We start from the raw sequence: 16,077 nt of genomic DNA, 5'->3' as shown, positions 1-16,077 counted from the left end.
AATTCCTTGGAAAAGAAAAAAAAAGACCTGTCTTTCAACTGAAGTAACTTTTCTGGTGCTGTTGTTAACTTGGTCCTTTTTTTTTTTAATTTATTTCCCCTCCGTGGTCCCGCCTCTGCCGCCGCTTCCCCTGTTCCTCAGCCAGGTTTCTTTCTCTTTCTTTCATTCCCTCTTATTTTAATTTTTGTTTCTTCTTTTTTTTCTTTTTGGTGGTAATTCCCCTCTTTCCCACCTGCCCCCCCCACTCCCTGATTTCCATAGTCACTGCTACAAGTAACGAATGCACTGTGAAGATTCCAGTATTAATAAAGGTTGTACTGTAATTAATGACCTTGCCTGCAGTCCTATGGATGTGCTGGTCCCCTGGGGTCACCCCAATAATAAGGGACAGGTGAGAAGGTCCCAACACCCCTTTGGGGTGCACATGGCTGAGAAAGGGGCAGGTGCTGTGGGGGTACAACCGTGGTGAGGTATCCCCATGATCAAGGTGATGGGTGACACCTGGGATGCAGAAGAGCATCACCCTGCCCCACCCCCCCTCCAGTCTGGTAACACCCAATTTGCCCCCCACCACCTCCACCCATCCCAGCAGCACCTGCGTCGGCACCTCCCGAATTACCAAGGCCGATTGCCAAACCTCGCTGGGGCGGCACAACCGGCTGTGGCAGCGGTGGGGATGGAGGGGCTCAGTGTGGGCAGCGTCCTGCTGACCGGCTGTGACGGGGGGCTCGGCCTGGGGCTACTGAAGGGTTTGCTGGAGCAACCCAGCCCCCCCCAGCACCTCTTCGCCGCTTGCCTGGACCCCCAGGGGAAGGTAAGGAGGGTGTTAAGCGGGGGTCAGCTCTGGGATGGGCTGGGAGACACAGTGCCCGGGGGTGCTGCCATCCCCACCTTACTTTATGGCTGAGCATCAGCATCGTACACTGTGAATGGCATGGAAAAATACATATATTTGTATATATTTGATTTTTTTTCTTTTCTTGGCATAGATAAGTGCATGGCAAGAGGTATGTGGCTGGGGTGGGGGGGAGTTCGCTGGTAGCCCCCACGCTGGAGGCATCACGGCGGGGGCTTTGAAGCTGCCAAGGGCTCAGTAGGATGCAGAAAAGGAGCGACTTGCACCAAATTGCTCCCACTAGGGCTTGTTGAAACCTGCCGGCTGTGACACATGGGGCCGCCTGGTTCCCACGTCAGCACAGTGCAGGGTCACCCTCCCAACAAGTCTCCCCACCTGAAACATCCCCCCCCTTTCTCCATGTAGGCAGTCAATGAGGTGGCTTTGGGCTTCCCCAGCGTCGTGGTCCTGCCTCTAGGTAGGTGCTGGCGTGGGAAGGGGACAAAGCCTCCTGGGATTTAATGGCACCTGTGGGTGGCTCCATAAAACACCACCCAAGCACGCGGATCCCTCAGTTTGGCTCATCACAATCAGGACACTGCCAGGACCAGGAGGATGCTCAGTGGCTGGGAGCTGCCTCCCACCATCTCCTACAGCATCCTGCCTGGGATAATGGCCAACAGCTCGCCCCCAAGCCCTCTTGTCCCCTTGCAGATGTGACAGACCCCAACAGCATCAAGGCAGCAGTCAGGAAGGTGCAGGAGAAGGTGGGAAGCGCTGGCCTCAACGTCCTGATCAACACCACCTGCACCAGGCGCCGCAGCACACTGGCCACTGAGACTGCAGAGAACATGACCCTCGTCTATGCCACCAACACCATCGGGCCCCTGCAGACAAGCCAGGTGAGGCCGCAGCCACCCCCTGCCCCAGACACTGGCAGCAGGGAGGAAGAGGATGGTGATGCCTGAGTGCTCAACCCCTGCAGGCATTCCTGCCCCTGCTGAAGGAGGCGGCTGAGGCTGAAAGGCAGCAGGGGATGAGCTGCAGCAGAGCTGCCATCATCAACATCTCCAGCATCCTTGGCTCCATTGCAGCAGCAGAGGCTTGGGAGGAGAGGCAGGATGTCTCCTACCGCTGCAGCAAGGTATTGCCATGGGGCAAGTGGAGAGGAATTTGAGGGGGGTGTCAGCTCCTGTGGGATTCTCCCTCACCACCAGCCATGGCAGTGCCACTTCATAATGGTGGCGATGGGGTTTGCTCCCCCCCCGCAGGCTGCTCTGAACATGCTCACCAAGTGCCTGGCTCTGGAGTATGGGGACAGTGGGATCCTCTGCGTGTCCGTGGACCCTGGCTGTGTGACACCTCCCTTGGGACAGGGGATGGTGAGTGACAAGAGGTGCACAGCCACTCTGGCTCAGCAAAGTCCCGGGAACACCCCTTCCCTGTGACACCCACCCCTATACCTCCCCTCGCTCCCAAGGGAGCTGCACCACAGCAGCAAAAAGCCCATTCTGGGCTCTCCCCCCAAAAAAATCCTGTTTCCTTCCTAATTCTTATTTCATTTCCCATCCCAAACGTGTGTCAGCAGAGGGCACCCCAGCCCCACACTCAGCCCAGGAGAGAAGGCTGCACCCAGAGTGCTGCTTCCCCAGCACCCCACGCACCCCCAGGCCATCATTACCCCAAATTCATTTTCTCCTCTGCCCGTGCCAAGGGGAGGCGGGTGAGGCTAGTGACGAGCAGCCTCTTGCAACATTGCCAAGCAGAGCTTAACCCTGCGCTGGCTTGCAGAGACAACAAATGAGTCACTTTTTTATTAGAAACCATAAAATAAATCTCCATCACTATAGCACCCGAATTAGGGATGATTGATTAATTTGTGCAAAGCTGCATCCCATGGATATTAGAGCATCTCCAGCTTCTCCCAGCCTGCACCAGCTGGAGCTGGCATCCCACCGCACCTGGGGTTGGGGGTGTCAGGGAGGGGTTGGGGCTGATTTTGTCCCCATGTCCTTGAGTCCAGCAGGGCCCGGTGACAATGGAGGAGAGTGTGCAGGGCATCCTGCAGCTGCTGGCGCGGCTATCGGCCACCAGCAATGGCACTTTCTGGGACTGGAGGGGGCAGAGCCTGCCCTGGTGAGACTGCTGAGCTTAATAAAGTTAATTATTGCCATTTCCAGGCTCGTTCTGGTTCTGTGGGATGAGGGCAGAGACCCTTTGCTTGTGGGGTGAGAGCTGAGGTTGTCACCCCTGCCCCAGGATGCTGAGTTGTGCTGGGGCTGCAGAGGGAAGGATGCTCCAAGGTCCTGAATCCTGGTGCCAGGCTCTGCTGGGACATCCCTGGTGGCTGGGGAGGTTTCCCCTTGGGCATCCTGACACTGCTCAATGGATACAGCCTCTCTCTGTGGCCATAAGCCACACTGGAAAGTGGCCTGGTTGGTGGCTGCTGGGGACTGGTGGCCTCACAGACAGCCCCAAAACTGTGGCCATAGGGCATTGTTAGTGGCGCCCAGCTCTATCCCTACTGAGCTCAGCTCCCTGAAAGCACTTGCCCTTTCTGTGCCCATCCTGAGGCTGCTGACGGGCTTTTTTTCTGCTGATTCAAGGTGAGAAAAGGCTCTGCTTTTTCCAGCAGTTTTCACAGCAGGAGCATCTCCCAAGCCCCAGCACGTCCCCAGATGTGTCCTCTGGGACCTCTGCACCTTGCCCAGGGCTGACTGTCCCTGCACGCATCCCATTGCATGGGTCAGCATGAGATATTGCAAACAGGCTCTGGTTCCCCATCGCGTGAGTTTTCACGGCTGCTCTCAGTTCACATTTTTGAACCTCTCAAAAGAGGGATCAGAAAAAAAAATCATGTCGCAACATCTCAAGTGGGCACTTGAGCTGGAAACGTAGGGCTTTGGCAAGCCTTGAGCCCAGTTGTTTGCTGCGGGGATGCTCTGGGAAGCCTGGCTGGGGTCATTTTGCTGGGTCAGCTTCAGTTTTCCCACGGTGGATAAACAGGACGGGACTGTTCCTATGCTTGATGTGACAGAACAGGAGCTGGGAGCTCAGCCCCGGGTGCTCAGGCAGCACAAGGTGGCTCCCAAGACCACCCAGGGCTATTTGTTACAACAAACAGCAATGGGCGAGGGGCATCCCTAGAACTGAAGTCCTTTATCAAGTGACAGATAGTAGTTGGTGGGCTTTAAATGAGCTCTGTGTGGGCTTTATATAAATATGAACCATCACTAGCCACGAGGAGGAGGAGAAGGAGAAGATACTGCATCTGCTCATGCTGCAGTGCCCACAGCCTCACCTGTGCACTCTCATAGACCTGAAAGCCTAAGCAGCACGAAGCCAGGAATATGCCATTTAAGGTCTATAATAGCTGCTTAAGGTAAATAACCGAGCTGGGAAGTGGGGAGGCAGCTGGCCAGCCCCCAGCCCCTCCAGCACACCACCCGCACCGCACTGCCAAGCACAACAAACAAATCCAGATGTTTTCTTGCCGGGGGAGCTGATGGAAGCAACTTGGCAGGCGGTGGTTCTGTGGCTCCATATCTCAGGGCAAATATCTCCCCAAGAAAGCTGAGGGAGGGGACTGACATCCCAAAAGAGGAGGCAGGGTAGGCAGCTGGGATTCTGTCTGCTGGTCCTTTATTTCGGGGATGGTTGGAGGCTCCCAGGACCTGGTCGGAAGATAAGCTGCGACGCTGAGCGCTAGAGAATTACCTGGTGTTTAATGAAAGCTGAGGAAAAATATAGAAACCAAGAGGAACTGGGCAATGACCTGGCCCTGCTGCCAGCAGGGAAGGGCCGCATCTCCCCCCACAAAAGCAGCCGGCAGCCACCTGCCCGCAGGGGAGGCTGTGTCTGAGCCCCCCCCCAGCCCGCACCTGTGCAGAACGTCCCTGGCATTTTGGATGGAGCCGACCCTGTGTCCATGCACAGTGCCAGGGTCCCAGAGGGGGTGATATTTGGTCCCGGAGGGGGTGGCATTTGTCCCCTCTTTGCACCTTCCTTGGTGACCCCCAAAGGGGCTCTGTTGGGGGGAGGCAGAGCAGAGGAAGCATCCCAGGCTCCGGGGCGAGGAGAAGGCATGAAGCGAGGGGTCTTCTGCGGCTTTAGGTGGACTCCCAACGACCTGAGCAGAGGGGACAGATGTCACTTCATGAGACAGGACCCCCACACATGGCACCCCCATTCTGAAGGCTCCCCACAGCCCCACTCACAGGGTACCCCGTAGAGCATCCGCATGACCTTGAGACAGTTGTCCAGCAGCGCCTTGGGGCGGACGGCTTTCCTCCGGCTCTCGATGCCCGCGCTGTGGACCAGCTTCACCAGGTCAGCCACCACCGCCTCAACGTCTGTCTGCAAGGACAGGCCACTGGGGTGTCACCAAGGTCCCATCTGGGACACCACAATGCAAAAAGCTGCAGCTGATGCATTGGCCGGGAATCGAACCCGGGCCTCCCGCGTGGCAGGCGAGAATTCTACCACTGAACCACCAATGCCAGATGTGCAACACTCCACCCCCCTCCCCCCCCATCACCTCGAGCAAGGGCCAGTTGTCATTAGCCTTCAGAGTTAACACTCTGATGAGACTAATGAGCAGAGCTCGCTCCCTTCTCAGAGGGGCTGCAGAACCTGCCCCACAGCACAGGACAACACAGACACACTTCGGCTTCACCCTGAAGACCCTGTTGTGACACACCACCCCCATCCAGCACCGAAATGCAGCTTCCTCTGGGGTTCAGCAGCACCCACAGCCCTGAGCAGCCTGAGGACACATGGAGCCCAGGACAGGCAGAGGGAGCTGGGGCTGCAGAGGTGAAGGGCAGGACATCAGGGCTGCGCTGGCCAGGAACAAAACCTAGGCTCTTGGAGAGGGAATGGGGAGTGTGACAATTGTCCCACTGAGCCACCTGTGCCAAATGTGGGGCTGCATACAGTTGCCCCACGGCTCTGTGGCCTGGGCACCCTGACCCACTGCCACATAGCAAGAGATCCTCACTGCCACCGAGCCAGTGTCCCTACCTGCCAGCCAGCAGAGATGTTCCCTGTCACCAAATCAGTGCCTCTCACTGCACCCACAATGCCACCAAACCAAGGACACTCACTGCAGAGCTGGTGCTGCCAGCATCAGAACCTGAGCACCCACCCAGTGGGCACAGGGATGAGGCCAAGGGGACAGTGGTGCCCAAGGGAGCCCCTTTGGACACTCCCCACAGGCACTCCAGCAGCCCCGAGGTGTCCCCCATGGACATCGGGGTGCAAAAATTTGCAGCTGTTGCATTGGCCGGGAATCGAACCCGGGCCTCCCGCGTGGCAGGCGAGAATTCTACCACTGAACCACCAATGCCAGATGTGCAACACCCCCCCAGCCCTGCCCCTCACCCCTAATCCCAATGGGGTAGGAGCAGCAGGGACAGTCACTGCCAGCTGTGAACCCCCAGAGCGGGGACCCCAACACACAGGTCTCATGCTGGGGCTCCAGCCGTGGGAGCACCTCTCCCTGCTGCCTCAGCCGTCACCTCCAGCAAGGGCCGGTTGTCATCAGCCTTCAGAGTTAACACTCTGATGAGACAAACAAGTAGAGCTCACTCATCCCTCAGACGGGCTGCAGAACCTGCCCCACAGCACAGGACAACACAGACACACTTCGGCTTCACCCTGAAGACCCAGCTGTGACACACCACCCCCATCCAGGACTGAAATGCAGCTTCTCTGGGGTTCAGCAGCACCCACAGCCCCAAGCAGCCTGAGGCCACAGGGAGCCCAGGACAGGTGGAGGGAGCTGGGGCTGCAGAGGTGAAGGGCAGGACATCAGGGCTGCGCTGGCCAGGAACAAAACCTGGACTCTTGGAGAGGGAATGGGGAGTGTGACAATTGTCCCACTGAGCCACCTGTGCCAGATATGGGCCTGCATACAGCTGCCCCACGGCTCTGTGGCCAGGGCACCCTGATAGGGGCCAGCACCCACTCACTGCCACATAGCAAGAGATCCTCACTGCCACCAAGACACGGACCCTCACTGCCACCGAGCCAGTGGCCCTGCCTGCCACCCAGCGGAGATGTTCCCTGTCACCAAATCAGTGCCTCTCACTGCACCCACAATGCCACCAAACCAAGGACACTCACTGCAGAGCTGGTGCTGCCAGCATCAGAGCCTGAGCACTCACCCAGTGGGCACAGGGATGAGGCCAAGGGGACAGTGGTGCCCAAGGGAGCCCCTTTGGACACTCCTCACAGGCACTCCAGCAGCCCCGAGGTGTCCCCCATGGACATCGGAGTGCAAAAATTTGCAGCTGTTGCATTGGCCGGGAATCGAACCCGGGCCTCCCGCGTGGCAGGCGAGAATTCTACCACTGAACCACCAATGCCAGATGTGCAACACCCCCCCAGCCCTGCCTCTCACCCCTAAACCCAATGGGGTGGGAGCAGCAGGGACAGGCACTGCCAGCTGTGAACCCCCAGAGCGGGGACCCCAACACACAGCTCTCATGCTGGGGCTCCAGACGTGGGAGCGCCTCTCCCTGCTGCCTCAGCCATCACCTCCTGCAAGGGCCGGTTGTCATTAGCCTTCAGAGTTAACACTCTAATGAGACTAATGAGCAGAGCTCGCTCCCTTCTCAGAGGGGCTGCAGAACCTGCCCCATAGTACAGGACAACACAGACACACTTTGGCTTCACCCTGAAGACCCAGCTGTGACACACCACCCCCATCCAGGACTGAAATGCAGCTTCTCTGGGGTTCAGCAGCACCCACAGCCCCAAGCAGCCTGAGGCCACAGGGAGCCCAGGACAGGCGGAGGGAGCTGGGGCTGCAGAGGTGAAGGGCAGGACATCAGGGCTGCGCTGGCCAGGAACAAAACCTGGACTCCCGAGGAGGGAATGGGGAGCGCGACAACTGTCCCACTGAGCCACCTGTGCCAGATATGGGCCTGCATACAGCTGCCCCACGGCTCTGTGGCCTGGGCACCCTGATAGGGGCCAGCACTCACTCACTGCCACATAGCAAGAGATCCTCACTGCCACCAAGACACGGACCCTCACTGCCACCGAGCCAGTGGCCCTGCCTGCCACCCAGCGGAGATGTTCCCTGTCACCAAATCAGTGCCTCTCACTGCACCCACAATGCCACCAAACCAAGGACACTCACTGCAGAGCTGGTGCTGCCAGCATCAGAGCCTGAGCACTCACCCAGTGGGCACAGGGATGAGGCCAAGGGGACAGTGGTGCCCAAGGGAGCCCCTTTGGACACTCCCCACAGGCACTCCAGCAGCCCCGAGGTGTCCCCCATGGACATCAGGGTGCAAAAATTTGCAGCTGTTGCATTGGCCGGGAATCGAACCCGGGCCTCCCGCGTGGCAGGCGAGAATTCTACCACTGAACCACCAATGCCAGATGTGCAACACCCCCCCCCCCAGCCCTGCCCCTCACCCCTAATCCCAGTGGGGGTAGGAGCAGCAGGGACAGTCACTGCCAGCTGTGAACCCCCAGAGCGGGGACCCCAACACACAGGTCTCATGCTGGGGCTCCAGCCGTGGGAGCGCCTCTCCCTGCTGCCTCAGCCATCACCTCCTGCAGGGGCCGGTTGTCATCAGCCTTCAGAGTTAACACTCTGATGAGAAGACCTTGGAGGGAGCTTCAGAACCTGCAGAGGACAACCCAGATGTACTTTGGGTTCACCCTGGAGATCCAGCTGTGAGAGGCCACCCTTATTCTGCACCCAAACACAAGTGTCTCAGGGGTGCAGTGGCTCCATCAGGATAGCAGAGGCTTGGGAGGAACAGCAGGATCTCTGCTACCACAGCAGCAAGGTACTGCCATTGGCAAAAAAGGGATGAACTCGGGGGTCTCCTTCTGCAGAACCTCCCCTTGCCTCTGACAGTCTCCAATTCTCTCCCCCAGCCCTAACAGCCCCACCAAAGGGTTGCAAAAAAAAAAAAGTCCTGCTGCATTGGCCGGGAATCGAACCCGGGCCTCCCGCGTGGCAGGCGAGAATTCTACCACTGAACCACCAATGCCAGATGTGCAGCTTTTCCCAGTGCTGCGCCACGGCGCCGCGCCCCGGGTGCCAGCCTCTGCCCCTCATCAACCCATTCATGCCACAAGACCCACATGCAGGGGGGTGTGCATGCCCCCAGGTGCTCACACCTGTGGGTGCACATCTGTGTGCCACAGGGGTGTGTGTACCACTTGTGCACCCTCACTTCTGTGCATGCGCCCCCTCGCCCGTCTGGGTGCACAGGCAGTAGGTACTTGCGCACTCCATGTGCTCGTAGCGACCCTGCAAGGGTTGTGCAAGGCCGAGTGCAAGCATGCAGCCGGGCTGGGGTACCAGGGGTCCCCAGGGTCTCCCTACCTGCTGGTACTTGCTGTACTCCTTGCCCAGGGCGTCGAAGAGCTGGCACAGCTCCTGGGTGTACTTCCAGGATGGGTGCTTCTCCGGCAGCACCTCACGGATCCGCAGCACCGCCTGAGAGCTGACGTGGAACCAGAGGTACCGCAGCGCCGCCTCTGATACCGTCCTGTTGCGCTGTGGGTGAGAGGGTGCCCTGGGTGAGATCCACACACCCCCTGTGGGTCCCTGGAGTGTCCCCATCATGGGGCTGTCCCCTGCGGCTGTCTTACCAGACGGGTGATGTTGGACGGCCTCAGCACCTCTTCGTATTGGACCTGGACAGTGTAGTCGATGGGGAAGTAGTGTTTCTGGAAAGGTGGAGAAGAGCACAGGGGCTGGCAGCAAAGCGACAGCGATATCTCTGCTAGCCTCAGTGTGACGTTGGCAAAACAGTGGAAAAGCCCTTTGACGTGATCAACAACCAAAGGAGGACCAGCAGAAGCAGCGCTGGGCACCACTTGCCACAAGTTGGCCCCAGTAAAAAAATCATCCCCCAGCTCCCGTGAGCTCTCAGCCCCTGCTGCATTCAGCCCCAGAGCAAACCCAGGCCCTGCAACGTCACGTGTCCCCCCATCCTCAACAAAACTGGGGGTTACCATGTACTGCAGGCGCATCTCGTACTGCAGCTTGTCCTGGAGCAGGCGGGTGAGCTCGCATTCGCCTGGCGCAGCCGCCTCCAGCCCCAGAACAGCGAGGACACCTGGGCAGCCAAAAGCGAGTGGTGTCAGCCCCGCCAGGGACACCCGCTAGGGTGAGGCCATCCCCCCACCCCATCCCCAAGCTGTACTCACACAGGACAGCCGCGTAGCCCTGCTGCATGTTGATGGCGGCTGTCAGCAGAGTCCCAGGCTGCGCCTACATGGCTGGAATTCGCCAGGAGCTTCCTGGGCAGTGGTGCGTGGGACAGGGGGACGAGGGACAAGCACAGGCCCTGGGTGCTGGGCTGCTCTCCGGTAGCCCCAGGTGGTTGCCCCCTGCCATGGATGGGGGGTCAGTTCCCCTCTCCTGCCGTCCCCGCTGGCTTCTCCTCTCCAGCTGGCTGTGGGGAGGCAGCAGGTCCCAGGGCCATCACAGGGTACTGGCAGGGATGCACTTCGAGGGGTGTGGGACTCCCCTGCAAGAGGGAATCTGGGGGGAGAGAGCCCCGGCTGCAGCCCCAGGGAGGGCGCCTGCTCCAGCCCTGTGGGCTGTGGGACAGGGACGGCCCTACGCGAGCCCTGGGTGGCCACAGAGGGCTGTGGTGGCTGTGAAGCTGGGGGTGCTTGTGTCCCACTGGGGGCAGGGCTGCCAGGGCTTCCCCCGGTGCCTCCCCCAGGGGATTTCCAGGGCGGGAGATGGACATGACCCAGCCCAGCACCGTTATCCCAGCAATGAGTTTGTCCGGCCCCAGCAGGAGCTCAGCCAAGGAGCACTGGGGAATGGGGCTTGCAAAGTGGCCAGGCCATCCCACACTGGGTCCCCGTGCAAACGAGGACATGTCGTGCCCCCACGCCCATATGAAGGGGGCTGTGCTGTCATCCCACGGTAAGGGGACCACAGCATGTCCCAGCGTGAAGGGGGCATGATGTGTCCCTGCATGGTGTAGTGCACACACAGGAGGAGCCATGCCATGTCCCAGCACAGAAGAGGCTCCACCTGTGTCCCCATTCCGCGTCCCTATGCAAAGGGAACCATACTGTGTCCCCATGCCATGTCCCAGGGGAATGCAGCCGTGCCATGTCCCCAAGCCATGTCCCTACACGGGCACCATGCTGTGTCCCCACACCATGTCCCCACCCCACATTCCCACGCAAAGCAGCCACACCATGTCTCCACGCAAAGGGGGCTGTCCCGTGTCCCCACACCACGTCCCCACATGAAGAGACCCACGTGCCGTGTCCCTGGAGCCATGTCCCCACGCAGATGCGACCCGGCCGTGTCCCCACACCGTGTCCCCACGCGTAGAGGAGGGAGGGTCCGTGCCGTGTCCCCACGCGGGGCCCTGCGTGACGACCCGGCCACCCCCGCTGCCCCGCCACCGCCTCCGCGCGGACCCGCACCCGCTCGCCCCCACGCGCGAGGGGCCCGCGGACCCACCTGGCGCAGCGCGAGGGGCCGCGGGCGCGGGACGCGTCTCCCGCGGGCGGCGGCGGCGGCGGGGCCGGGCCCGCGCTTCCCGGGAGGCGGGCGGGGGGCGGCGGCGCGGGGAGCGGGCGGGGCGGCCGCCGGGGGCCGGGCGGGGAGCGGGGACCGAGCGACCGCCCCGCACGGCCCGGCCCGGGCTCATCTGTCCCTGCCCTGCCGAGGGCGTCCGGCTGACGCCGCCGGGTGTCCCCGGGCGCTCGAAAGCCTGGGTGGGTGTCCCCGGAGTGCTCATCTTACCTGGTCTAGATGTCTCCAGGGTGCTCAGCTTACCTGGTCTGAGTGTCCCCGGGGTGCTCAGCTAGGCCAGGTGGCATATTCCCAGGGTGCTTGGCCAACCCTTCTGAGCTCCTCCCTGCTGCTTGGCTACCCTGGCTGGGAGCCCCTGGGGTGCTAAGATAACCATGCTGCGTGCCCACTGCTCCTCAGGGTGCTGAGCCAGCTCTGTGGCACATTCCCAGGGCACTCACCCCGATCATTTGGGTGCCCACATGCACCCAGGGCACTCAGCTAACCACACTTCATGCCCCCAGGCTCCACCAGCACTGGCAGCCCCAGGGTGCTGGGCTCCCCTGGCTGTGTGTCCCAGGGCCCTCTCTGGGCTGGGCACCCACAGGTGCATTTTGGGGCACTCAGAGTGGGCATCAGCCTGGCCTTACCCAGCACACACCTGTACTGTGGGCAGGGGAGGCTGCCCAGACCCACCTGAGAGGGGCTGAGGGGACCCTGGCTGCCTCCAGGCCAGCAGGAGGTCCTGCTCCCTCTAGCCCAAGCCCACACTGTCTTCTCAGGATGCTTCAGAGCTGAACCCCTGCCAGAAGCAGGGACAACAGGACACTGTCCTCCCCTCCACTGCCCCGAAGAGCCCCTTGGGAAAGCTGTCTGTCTCTGTGCTGGGGGCTGCTGGGCGTCCAAGGGGTTGAGAATAGAAACCAGCTATCAAAGAGGGGTCAGCGCTCCTAGGGAAACGCGTGGGAAGGAATGTGCTGCTGCATGCGAGGAGAGCACGCTGGGATTCCCCTGGCGTGGAGTCAGGGCTGCGCCACTCTCCTGCCAACCTTCCCCTGCAGCCAGCTCCTGGGCACTGCCCTTGCCTCCCTCCCAGCTCCGGGCCAGGGGCATGATGCTCAGCCCCGAGCGGGGGAAGGAGCCAGTCTAGCTCCTCACCTCGGTGTCCACAGGGATTTTGCCCGCATCTGCTGCAAGCAATAAAAGGAAGCCATTTAATAACATTCCCTGCCCACGTAGTCATCAGCTTGGCAGCCGGGATGGGGCGAGGAAGAAAAGGGAAATTGTGGAGCTGCGCAGCATGGTGCTGGGGACAGTTTGCCCTCCCTGGCTGCACGAGGCTGGAAATCACCGCTGGTGCGAGCCCAAGGCAAACAGCCCCAGGTGCAGGGCACCATCCCCGGGAGCTTTGCTCCCAGGTGTCAGCAGGAGCCAAGCACTCTGTGGCTGCAGGGTCCCAGGGGAAGGGCAGAGCCTCACTGGGAGGCTGGTGGGGCCACAGCTCAGAGCACCCCTGGCAAAAAGGGTCTGGGAGCGCCTCGATGCTGGGGCTCAACCCCTCCCAAGGTTTGCCTTGTGCTGGAAGCAGGTTATTTATGCAGTCTGGGCTAAGGAAACAAAACATTGTGCTGGGAAGGCATAATTCCTGTTAAGGTACAAGGAAGGTGGCACAAAGCTCTTCACCTCCAGGCAGAAGATGGGTGTGGTGAGCAGCAGTGGCCAGGTGCCACAGAGACAAAAAGTTGCAGCCCCTGCTGAAACAGGCCCGCAGTAACAAGCCAAAATGGGAGAGAGGGGGGTGCACGTTCGCCCTCATTCCGTGCAGCACACATGCCAGAGGAACACAGAGGCTGTTTGATGTGAGTGCAGCACCGAGCTGGGGGTCACCTGCCTTTCAAAGCCCCAGGCAAGAGATGCCCCACAGCAAGGGAGGACTCCAGCTCCAGCCACAGACCCCTGGCAGGAGTAAGCCAGGGACCAACGCTGAGACTGGAGGCAAGACCAGGAAGCACCCGCTGCGTGGGAGAAACACCTTCTCCCAGCCATCCTGGCAGCCAGCTGAGCTGCAGCTGCTTCCCAGGGCTACAGAAGGGAGTCCTGAGGCACAGCCAGGCCCTGCAAGGGCTGGAAAAACAGAAGCTGGGGGAACAACTGTTCCCTCCTACCCCTTCTCCACAAACCCCACTTTGTGTGTGTCCCAGGGCAGCTCTGGCTGCAGAACATGCTGCCAGGATCAGGACCAGTTCCAAGCAGAGCAAAGGGTGCAGAAGGGCTTGCAGGCCAACAACTGCAGGGGCCCAGCATGACCCCAGCATCCACCACAGGGCATGGGGTTGAAGGTGTGTACATTTGTCCTCCCTCCACCCCTCCTGCTCCCATCAGGTCAGCAACAGCTGCTGCTGCAGAGCCATGGAGTCAGGCTAGTTAAAAAAAACAACAAAACCAACAGGCTTTTATTCTTCATGTGCTGCTCACAGGCACAACTTGGAGACACTGCTCTTGCCAAAGTTATTATGAAACAAATCAAGTCCCAGACTCAGGCCTCACTCTTCCCCACCCCCAAGAGAGTCAACATTGTACAAAACTCTATTTACAGGGAAAACAGTCAGAAATAGTGAGTCCAAAACCCCCTTGCAATTCAGAATAAAACATTCAAGACAAGTGTGACAGTTACACCCTCCACACAGCCAGGCTGCCCACCAGCTGCTCCTGGGGCTGCTGGAAGCCCAAAGCTTCGCACTACCGACTACTAAAAGGAGCCTGGTAAGCCTGAGTTGTGCCACAGCTGTTTCCTTTTCCAAAAAGCTGGGAAATTGCAAAACCCACGTGATCCTACAAAGGCTCAGCTGGATCTGCCCTATGGGAATTCCTGCAAGGCAAGGACAAGACACCCTCAAGCTCCCCCATCCTAAAGAGGCGCCAAGGAGATGGGGCTGAGGGTCAGTCTGCACCCCTTCCTTGGGCAGTGGGGTGTGTTGGGAACCTAATATCTGATACTGTATTTACTCGAGTCACATTACTTTGGAACACAAACCAAGAGAAGCAAACTAATATTTAAAAAGGGAAAAAAAGCACATATTCCTCCTCCCAACTGTGCTTGGAAGAGCGTCCATAGGAGCCAGTGAGCAGTTCTGTTCCTGCCAGCTGCTGCTCAGAAAGCGTAGCGTGTGCGGATGTCTTCCAGCTTCTTGGACACTTCAGGTGGGGTCCGGTCCAGCTCTTCGGCCACATTCTTCTGTTTGTTAGGCTCCATGGAGTTGAACTGCTCACACAGGTCTCCATCGATCACATTCTAGAGGGCAAGGAGGAGAGCATTGAATCAACACAACACAGGCACTGAACCCTGCCTAAACGGGGAAAAACAGCAACAAACAGTTTGTTCCCAGAAGCTTCTTAATCCTGCCCTGGAAACAAGACCATGCTCAGTGACCTCATCTGCTGAATAGCAGCAGTTAGCATCAAATTAATGACTAGCCGGCTTGATTAACGAAGGAGAAACCCAAAAAGCCTGGGTGCAACTGAAGAATCAATATAAGGGAAGGGAAGACAGATACCACTTGGGTCCAAGTACTGTGTGTGGGAGGCTGAGGGAAGCTGCAGAAAATGACTGGATGGCATCTTCACTCAGATGTGAGACATCTTGGAGGCTGTGCAGGCTGCACTTCAACCTCAAGATTATCTAGAGCAAGAACACCCTCTGCACTTGAAACTGGGACAGTTTCCTGACTGATACTACATACTCTCGGAGTAGTTACCACATGGTTACTCTGGTCCAGTCCCTTGGACCCTTCTGGTCACATTTAACAGCCAACAGCCTTAAACACAGTTCCTCAAAAGCAGAAATAGGCTATTTCTTACGAGATTTATCTTTTTAATCGTAGCAGGAAAAAAAAAAATATCCCCCAGGCAACATGCAGTTCGACCCAGCCATGCAACCAGCTATATAATGCTGCTTCTCCTGGAAAAGGACATGCTGTGGCAAGCAGAGGAGGACAGCAGCAGCACCTCTGGGCTTGGGTCTCAAGAAGAACCCTCAGAAGGCTCACTACTAGGGTTAATAAACCAGAAAAGATGTGATATTTAGTGCTAAGCACTGCTCTCCTTACAGAGTGCTAATACAGCACTGGCTTCAGTTCCTGCCAGTCACTATACAACAGCTCACATTGCACCAGTGTTCCCCACTGAACAGCAACTGTGACTTGCTTCTGCCCCACCTCAAACTTGTTCCCTGTTCCAGATCAAGTCTCTGCACCCGCATGACTGATCCTAAATCCTCAGACCTACCTTGACTGGGAAGTAGTAGGAACGGAAACTGAGATGGTCTCGTCCACAGAGAGGAGGGTGCTCAGACCTTAAGTGCATTTCCACATGCTGGAAGAAGTCGTGATCCTGGGGAGATTAAGAATTGGCAAGAGAAGAGTTTGCTGCACGCCAGTGCCTGAAACATGGCCGTTACCAGGTTTTGCTAGAGCAGCCCCACCACCTCCACCCACAGCAGAGCTATGCAGGCAAGGGTGCCACCTTGGCAGGATCAGCTTCCCAGGAACTGGAGTGCACAGCAGCTGTGCAGCACAGAGGTGCAGCTCAGAAAGGGAATGTCTTGGCACCTGCTGCTGCAAGAGGCCACAGCAAACAGAGCGGGGGAAAAATATCTTCAGGAGTTGAAGCATCAGTGCCTGATCAACAGTTTACAGGCAACACACCCCTACCACCCCTACAC

General features: G+C 58.8%; 3 protein-coding genes across 6 annotated transcripts in view; 1 reads left to right on the top strand and 2 right to left on the bottom strand.

The window, feature by feature from the left end:
* Positions 1-559: 559 nt before the first annotated feature.
* On the top strand, positions 560-2,975 carry LOC308044993 (C-signal-like; the record flags this gene model as incomplete). Its single annotated transcript, XM_080351988.1, has 6 exons — positions 560-814; positions 1,262-1,313; positions 1,550-1,737; positions 1,821-1,979; positions 2,107-2,217; positions 2,862-2,975. Exons 1-6 carry the CDS (start codon positions 677-679, stop codon positions 2,973-2,975), a joined length of 762 nt encoding a protein of 253 aa, XP_080208114.1. The 5' UTR covers positions 560-676.
* Positions 2,976-4,944: 1,969 nt separating this feature from the next.
* Positions 4,945-10,046, bottom strand: IL34 (interleukin 34; the record flags this gene model as incomplete). The annotated part of the gene is made up of 6 exons (XM_080352010.1): positions 4,945-4,964; positions 5,053-5,191; positions 9,189-9,362; positions 9,458-9,535; positions 9,824-9,927; positions 10,019-10,046. 6 exons carry the CDS (start codon positions 10,044-10,046, stop codon positions 4,945-4,947), a joined length of 543 nt encoding a protein of 180 aa, XP_080208136.1.
* A 3,732-nt stretch (positions 10,047-13,778) lies between these two features.
* SF3B3 (splicing factor 3b subunit 3) overlaps positions 13,779-16,077 on the bottom strand; it is a 29,559-nt gene continuing 27,260 nt past the window's right edge. For all 4 annotated transcript variants that reach the window (XM_080352252.1, XM_080352255.1, XM_080352254.1 and 1 more), the window contains 2 exons: positions 15,642-15,746; positions 13,779-14,649 (listed from right to left, as the gene is read on the bottom strand). In XM_080352252.1, the coding sequence (XP_080208378.1) occupies positions 14,509-14,649; positions 15,642-15,746 (246 nt within the window). In that variant the 3' untranslated portion in view covers positions 13,779-14,508. The remainder of the gene's footprint in view (positions 14,650-15,641; positions 15,747-16,077) is intronic.

This window comes from Nesoenas mayeri (assembly GCF_963082525.1).
Source record: "Nesoenas mayeri genome assembly, chromosome: 12".
Classification (NCBI taxonomy): Eukaryota; Metazoa; Chordata; class Aves; order Columbiformes; family Columbidae; genus Nesoenas; species Nesoenas mayeri.
The sequence above is the reverse complement of the archived record's forward strand: the minus strand, read 5'-3'. Positions and strand labels throughout refer to the sequence as shown.